This window comes from Chanos chanos, chromosome 1 (genome assembly GCF_902362185.1).
Source record: "Chanos chanos chromosome 1, fChaCha1.1, whole genome shotgun sequence".
NCBI lineage: Eukaryota > Metazoa > Chordata > Actinopteri > Gonorynchiformes > Chanidae > Chanos > Chanos chanos.
This window is the reverse complement of record NC_044495.1, coordinates 59,901,264-59,909,888: the sequence shown is the minus strand read 5'-3', so window position 1 is coordinate 59,909,888 and position 8,625 is coordinate 59,901,264. Positions and strand designations below refer to the sequence as shown.

Below are 8,625 nucleotides of genomic sequence, written 5' to 3'. Positions count from 1 at the left end.
ATACACACACAGATGCATGCATAAACACAGAGACATGAACAGACACACACAGACATACACACACACACACACCCTCCCCTGTAAGAGTTCGTACCCTTGAGCAGTGCGTGACGAAGGAGTCGATATAATCTTTGGCCTGATGGTTATTGTATAAACTGCACCTTATGAGAGAACATAAGCATTATTTAAAGCATGCAACTCCAAACATATTCACAATGAATGCAACTCCAAATTTACATAATCATAATGCATGGAACTCTATATTTATATATTCATAAAGATTGTAGCTCCTAATTTTCAATTTTTTTAATCAAACACTCACATCTACGAAAAGTCTCTCTCTACTGAGATCATTTCAATGTCTTATTTAGTCTTGCAGCATCTATATTGTACAGAAGCTTGTTATACCTGAGAGTCATGTTTAGTAATATTTGAGAAATGTTTCGTAATGTTTAACACCTCACCAGTCAGATATTGAGTGACTGACATGATTGGTCAGTTATTTGTAACTGGCCAATCGCGGGTGACATTCGTGGTTTTGAACGTGGAAATGATCCTAGCACGTGTGAATGCGGAGCACTGGTCTTTCTCTGGGTGAGAGGGTAAGTTGTTGAGAGTGTGTGTCTGGTGGGGCTGGGGGGGGGGGGGCGAAACACTCACTTTGGGGAGAGAACGGGAGGGCTAACGAAATACCGCAGGGCATCTTTAATCATGTCCTGCATCAGGTGGGTGCCGAACACCTTCTTATTGTCGATTAAGAACGTTGTCTGGAAAGACAAAAAAAAAAAACAAAAAAAAAAAACCAGAGCATGAAACGGAGCAGTCGTTTAATGACAGCCGTGTCTGAGTTTAGCCTGGAACACAGAGCTACGGTCCAGCGATTGCGTCGCTTACCTGCAGTAAAGACCTGGAGAGGACACAGGGGGACTGCTCACTAAACTCACAGAAGAAATCCTTCAAAAAAAAAAAAATAAAATAAAAATAAATAAAATAAATAAATTCTTCAAAAAAAAATGGATCACGTGCACTTTTGTGCGTCATTTGAACCAATAAAGTTATTTTAACCCCGAGTTCCTGCGTTTACCAGAATGCTGTGCAGGTTGGCGATGTTGATGATCTCACAAACGCTCTTGATCCGCTCGATAAGTTTGCTGAAGTAGCCGACCATCTCTTCCCTCTTTATTATCTTGGCATAGCGTGGGAAGGTGGGCGGGAGCAGCCTCTGGTTGACCAGCGGCTCAAAGCCCATCATGATTGGATGATCTGAAGAAGTGGGTGGAGCCATGTGTGTGGTTGAGCGTGAGAAAGAACTGAGCAAATCAGAACCTATTTTAGCTGTGTAGACAGCCTAGTGCCTGTGCAACTCCTTAGAAATGTCTGCATCCCATAATGCAACATAGTTGTTATTACAATGTAGTTATACAGTTGGGGTTATTACAATGTAGTTACTAGTTGAGTAACTGTAATTCACACAAATATAAATTTAATTAATTAATTATAGATTTTAGAAATTATTTGTAATTGGCATGTATCAAAGTAGTTATGCGATGTTCATAAGAGATAGCCTTTTATAGAGTTGTGTGTGTGTGTGCGCGTGTGTGTGTGTTTGTGTTTGTGTGTGTATGTGTGTGTGTGTGTGTGTGTGTGTGCGTGTGTGTGTGTGTGTGTGTGTGATCGTGTGCGTGTGTGTGTGTGTGTGTGCGTGTGTGTGTGTGTGTGTGCGTCTGTCTGTGTGTGTGTGTGTGTGTGTCTGTGTGTGTGTGTGTGTGTGTGTGTGTGCGCGTGTGTGTGTGTTTGTGGTACCTCCTTTGGTGGTATCGTTCTGAGACTGGATGCCGTGTTGAATAGTGGAGTGAATTGCGGGGAGAAGGTCGGCAGCTTGAGTCATCAGCTTCTGAGCCTCACTCACTGCTCCAGCCTAAGAGATCAATCAATCAATCAGTCCATCAATCAATCAATCAATCAATCAATCAATCAATCAGTCAGTCCATCCATCCATCCATCCATCTATTCACCAATCAATCAGTCAGTCAGTCAGTCAGTCAATCAATCCAGCAATCCATCAATCAGTCAGTCAGTCAAATTCCTTCTATGCTCGCTTTGAGAGCAACACTAAACCGGTCCTACTGCTAGAACAGGACAACTGCCCGCTCCAGCTATCTCAGGCAGACGTGTGTAAATCTTTCAGAAGGGTAAACACACGTAAAGCTCCTGGTCCTGACAATATCCCGGGCCGCGCTCTCAAAGCATGCGCATACGAACTGGCAGATGTCTTCACAAACATCTTCAACCTTTCCCTGAAACAGTCTGTAGTCCCCTTATGCTTCAAGAAGACCACCATCATTCCAGTCCCAAAGAAAACAAACGTGAGTTGCCTTAACGACTACCGCCCAATAGCACTCACCTCCATCGTGATGAAGTGTTTTGAACGTATGGTCAAAACTCACATCACATCCACCCTGCCCACCACACTGGACCCACTCCAGTTTGCCTACAGGCCAAACAGGTCCACAGATGATGCGATAGCGCTCGCACTACACACCACCCTCTCACACCTGGACCGGAAAAACACCTATGTGCGAATGCTGTTCATTGACTATAGCTCCGCTTTTAACACTGTAGTGCCGTCCAGACTCGTCACGAAGCTCCATGACCTGCGCATCAGCCCCTCCCTGTGCAGCTGGATCATGGACTTCCTGACAGGCAGACCCCAGGCAGTAAGGATCAGCAGCGTCACCTCCTCCACATTAACACTCAGCACTGGTGCCCCCCAAGGATGTGTGCTCAGCCCCCTGCTGTTCTCCCTGTTCACTCACGACTGCACGGCCTCACAAAGCTCCAACACTGTCATCAAGTCCGCCGATGACACCACCATCATCGGCTGCATCACTGACGGTGACGAGTCTGCTTACAGAGCTGAGGTGAGAGCCCTGACATCGTGGTGTCAGGACAACAACCTCCTGGTCAATGTCGGCAAGACCAAGGAGCTTATCGTGGACTACAGGAGACTGCAGGGAGAGGGACACACCTCCATCCACATCGGGGATACAGCTGTGGAGAGGGTCAGCAGCTTCAGATTCCTGGGGATTAACATCAGCGAGGATCTAAGCTGGTCACACCACACAGGAGTGGTTGTGAAAGCAGCAAGACAGCGGCTCTTCTTCCTCCGACGACTGAGAAGGTTCGGGATGGACCCCAGGATACTCACCAACTTCTACAGGTGTACCATTGAGAGTATCCTGACTGGCAGCATCACGGCCTGGTATGGCAGCTGCACTGCTCATGACCGCAAAGCTCTGCAGAGGGCGGTCAGATCAGCGCAGCGCATCACCAGGACTGAGCTGCCAGCCATCCAGGACCAGCCAGTGCTGCAGGAGGAAGACACAGCGGATCCTCACTGACCCCAGTCATCCAGGACCTCTACAGCCAGCGCTGCAGGAGGAAGACACAGCGGATCCTCACTGACCCCAGTCATCCAGGACCTCTACAGCCAGCGCTGCAGGAGGAAGACACAGCGGATCCTCGCTGACCCCAACCATCCCAGCCACAGACTGTTCACGCTCCTGCCATCCGGCAAACGGTACAGGAGCATCCGGACCCGTACCAGCAGGTTCAGAGACAGCTTTTTCCCCCCAAGCAGTCAGACTCCTGAACCACTGGCACTACACTTGCAGACACTGCTCGGACCCTCAGACTGATAACTGTCTGTCTACATACATTGCACTAAAGAACTCAATATTGCACTACACCACAACCGTCTATGCTGCTGCACATGCTGTTGCACAAGCACTTTAAGACTGTTCCACTCAGGACTGATCACCCACTACACACTCTATACTCCTACTCTTATACCTCTATATTTATATTTCTACGGCTCTGTACATTCTATTTATGCACATGTACATAATATTTCCCCTATATATCTCCCTATAGAACCCCTATATCTACCTTTATTGTTCTTTTATTATATTATTATTGTTATTTAACTGCTACTCTTGCAAGTTGAGCTGGCCCCGAGCCCAAGAATTTCATTGCTGATAATGATGTCTACAATTGTTATCTAGTAAATGACAATAAAACTTGAAACTTGAAACTCAATCAATCCAGCAATCCATCAATCAGTCAGTCAATCTGTAAATCCATCCATCCATCCATCCATCCATCACTAAATCAATCAACCAATTAATCGACCAACCATTCCAGCAATTAACCAATCACCCAACCAACCAAATGACCGACCAACCGACCAACCGACCAACCAACTGACCAATGAGTCACTGTCAGTGGTCTGTAGGCCCTGCAGGGGAGAGCAGTGTACCTCTTTCTTGGTGAATGAGATGAGTGCAGTCAGGAGGAGGCGAGTGAACTTGATCCTGCTGAACAGAGCCAAGCACTGCTGATGCTGGAACAGAGAGACAGGCTGACTGAAAGATACACATACACACAGATGCATGCACACAGGCACGCACGTGCACACACACACACACACACAGATAGATATATACACACACACACACACACACACACACGGAGAAAGATACACACACAAACAGATGCACCCACGCACAGACACACAGACATAGCCAGATCCGCTCACATGCAGACACAGTCACTGAAATATAAGACAACATCAATCTTACATCTAACTCTACTTCTGGGTCCCTCTGTTCACCCTGCCGACTGCGAGTACTCTGGAGAGAGAGAGGGGGGGGGCGAGAGAGAGAGAGGGAGAGAGAGGGAGGGAGAGAGAGAGAGAGAGAGAGAGAGAGAGAAGCAAAAAGAAGAGGCACAGAAGAAAGGTGAATGAATTTGAAAGGGAGAACAGCTGGGTGAACACGTGTGAATATTTATCTGTGAACTGTGACCATCTGAATACCTTTACTTTCCTCTGGAGCTCATCTTCAACATCCTTCAGCATCCCTGTGCGAAGAACAGCATACAAACATGATACTAAATTAACACACCTGACCGGATTCCCTGTTCTCTGTATTGTTCTTTCATTCATTCTTACATCTTTATTAAACAAATAAAGATGTAAGTCATCTGTGCATGTGAATGTTTATTGTGTTAATCCTTTCATTCAAAGGCATCTGAATACTCCTTAAAATGTACTTAAAAAGTTCTTAAAAATCCGTCTCCTACACCGATATGTTTGAAATGAGTAAATGAATAAACATGTACCTGTTACTCGCAGGTCTGTGACGTTGTTAGCCATTTTAAAACCATATGTCATCGCCTGGAAATCCTCCTGGATTTCAATAAACAAACAAACAAACAAGCAAATAAATGTGTGTGTGTATTTGACTATCTATCTCTCTATGTACATATATACAGTATATGGGCAAGAGCAAGTAAACACACACGACTTCTCACCTCCTCAAACACAGCCGCTTTGTTGACTTTCTCGCGAGCGATGTCACAGATTTTGAGGATGCCCAGAGCGAACGCTTTGAGAGCTGGGTCCAAGATCAGGTCTGGGTTATGAACATAGAGACAGGTGAAGACCGTCTGAGCCAGGGAATGGCCCTCCAGCCAAGTGATCTAAACACACACACACACAAACACACACACAGGAAGAACAGAACTAGGATCAGCACCCCTTCATCAACATAACTATATGAATTTGAAATTTTGAGAGGAAAAACTGATCCAAGATCAGCAGAAACGTCAATTCTACTGAGAGTCTTTAACGCTCATTTACAGTGGATATGCACTGTGCATTAAGCATACAGTCCTCCCATTCACTGGGTTCACCACTGAGAGCGGTTAATATGGGTTTAATAAGTGATGCAGTATTAATATCAGTGTATTGTCTGTGCTGTGTGACAACTGACCAAGCAGCAAAAACAGGTGTCAACAATTCCAATCAGCTCCGGCAGTGTAAGGTCCTTCACTCTGATAGCCTCATCCTACAAAAACAGAGAGAGAGAGAAAGAGAGAGAGAGAGAGAGAGAGAGAAAGAGAGAGAGAAAGAGAGAGAGTGAGAGAGAGAGCTTGTATCTCAAACCAAATTTAACAAGCTAAAAAAAAAAAAAAAGACCCTCCACTAAGAGGGTTAGGACTAAAGATTCGAGCGATTTCAGAGGGGTCAGAGTGAAACCTTGACAGCCTGCTCAAAGTTGAGAACTTTCCGGTTCACTTGGTTGCCGATCATTCCGGCATCCATCTTAGGGTCCATCATCTCAATGGCTGACATGGCCTCAAAGAGCCCGAACCTTAAAGAGGCAGACACACATTCTGATTGGATGGCCAAATAACAAACCTGCTGCAATGTGGGAAAGCGTGTCCCCATCCTGGACCTGAACAAGGTCTTAAAGCAATTATATTTTGAATCTTTTGGCTGGGTCAAGGAAATCAATTCTCAAAATGCATCAGAAGGCTTTCCATGAGTGCTTACACTGTTAAACTACAACCCAGTTCAGCTAGAAACAATCTGAGTGATTTATAAGCATACCTGAGCGGGCATGTAACCAAACACAAATCAAACAGATACAGTCTGGTCAAATACATCACGAAAAAGGTCATTCATACTCACAGCTTGTCATGAAGCAATTCCCCAAGGTTGAGCTCTGGAAAAAAACGGAAAGAAAAACAAAACGAAAAATATGGACATTAAGCCAAAAACCTTAAAAGCACGTTTAAAAGGGCCGATGCTTCACCCCAGAGAATTACAGAGCGCTGACATCGAGACCTACATCAGCGAGGGTATTTTTAGGTACACCAAAATGCGAACTATTCAGAGGATTGAAACAGGCCACACATAGGCTTGGACTCTCTGTGTGCAGCATGCTACTGTGTCGTCTAAATGAGATGTCTGAATGAGAGGGGACTATTGGTAGTTACAATTAACAGAGGTACTTGTGTAAATATTCCCGCAGAATACTTAGACCCTATTTGGTTATGTTGACTTAAAAAACACTGGGCACACAGATGACAGGAGCTGATATTGGAGGATAGAGTGAAATTCCAGCCCGTTTCCCAAATCTCAATGGAAAAACGGCTATTCTGGGAGTGAACTTGCGTTGAGGTTCACCGATGTAGCCGACCGTCCGTCACCGGCACAGCCCTGATATTTACATTCCAGCAACGACAAACTGCGTCGTGTCTCCGTTCGGCAAACACGCTCACAGAACAAACGTACACACAGAACAAACCTTCTCACAGAACAAACCTTCTCACAGAACACACCTACTCACAGGACAGCAGGAAAACAGCTTAGCTTTCACCAGACATGGTCTGTTGTATGGATTCCTGAACACACACTTACAAAAAGGTACGTTGACTTTCCTTCCTACACATTTCAGACTCGCTGCTTAAGTAATATATACGTCTTTAGGGTTGTTATGTCATTACTAAGGGATCTATCAAGCGGCTATGTAATCTCGACACTAACAGAGCGCACAGATAACTATCAATTGGTAGTTATTTACTGTCAATAAAAAATGGGGCGGGAGAAAGACAGCATCTGATTACCTTTACAAGCTCCTTTGAATTCCTGGGTAATGTCCACCCAGTTGGCATTGTTTCGCATTTTCTCCGGGATTCCGAGGCCCCAACCTGCCTCATCCTCCTCGACCGACGACTTCATCACCATGGAGATGGCTGAGAACAGAACCGTAATCTGAGACCATTAAACGTGCTGAGCAGATATTTGTTCAGGACTCGGTTTGCATGTGGCATGTACATTTGTTAGCTTTAGTGCCAAACATTCAAAATAAATATTGATGAGTTTGAACTGAATAATAAGAGGTGGACCAAGAGGATTTGTGAGGACGTCAGGGAATGACGTAGATGATTAATGTTACTTCTTTTTCAGAATTTTACTAGATAATTAATATAGTGAATGAGTCATTTCAGCAAACTGATCAGGAATATTTTTGTTTTATATTCGCAGGTTAAACCTATTTACTCAACTTCTCTTTGGAAAACAAGCAAACAAACAAACAAAAAATGAGATTAATATTTTCGGGCTACTGTAAAACTCTAAAAACTTTCTTACATGGTTTGGAAGTAGGGGTATGTATGAATGTATTTTATTTTTGCAGAAACGGTTTGTGACTATAATTTGAGGTACTACCTTCGGTCTCTGTCAGATTAACAGCGTCAGAACAACTTCGACAAAAAGACTAACTCTCTCTCACTCTGTTACAATATGAAACAATGGCACTACAAGCTCAGAGATGCTTGCTGCCGATACATTAAGAAAATGAATCATTATGTTAACTAGTAGCTTTTGTATACAACCCGTGGAAACCAAAGATTCTTGCAGCAGTCCAATAGGACTGCAGGCCTCAAACATAAATATCTAAAGTGTGTCGGTTTGTTGAAATACGAGATCACATTTGACAGCGGAATGTCAGAGAAGCGACATTCTGAACGAAAAGACACCACAGATCATTAAAATGTTCACGTTAGCCGAGCTAATGCCTCATTGACAGGAGTTTTGTTTGAAATGTGCATTACAAGATTACACTTCGGAGTAATCAACAAACATTACTTCAGTAACTTTTCGTTGTGGACAAACACTAAGCAATATCCTCCCAAAAAAGTATTTCATGAAGAACATTAAAATCATACCTTCTCTTTCCTCCAAGCCTGATGTAGGTCCCAATACCACAGTTTTGG

The 8,625-nt window shown here is 44.2% G+C and overlaps 1 protein-coding gene across 1 annotated transcript in view; it reads right to left on the bottom strand.

The window, feature by feature from the left end:
- Positions 1-8,599, bottom strand: part of naa35 (N-alpha-acetyltransferase 35, NatC auxiliary subunit) — a 14,598-nt gene extending 5,999 nt beyond the window's left edge. Inside the window, 15 exon segments of the mRNA XM_030774881.1 lie at positions 95-161; positions 661-767; positions 895-954; positions 1,085-1,263; positions 1,804-1,918; positions 4,319-4,402; positions 4,641-4,691; positions 4,877-4,920; positions 5,182-5,248; positions 5,374-5,541; positions 5,835-5,909; positions 6,101-6,215; positions 6,536-6,569; positions 7,474-7,602; positions 8,578-8,599. Coding sequence (XP_030630741.1) covers positions 95-161; positions 661-767; positions 895-954; positions 1,085-1,263; positions 1,804-1,918; positions 4,319-4,402; positions 4,641-4,691; positions 4,877-4,920; positions 5,182-5,248; positions 5,374-5,541; positions 5,835-5,909; positions 6,101-6,215; positions 6,536-6,569; positions 7,474-7,594 — 1,287 coding nt within the window. The 5' untranslated portion in view covers positions 7,595-7,602; positions 8,578-8,599.
- Positions 8,600-8,625: the final 26 nt, after the last annotated feature.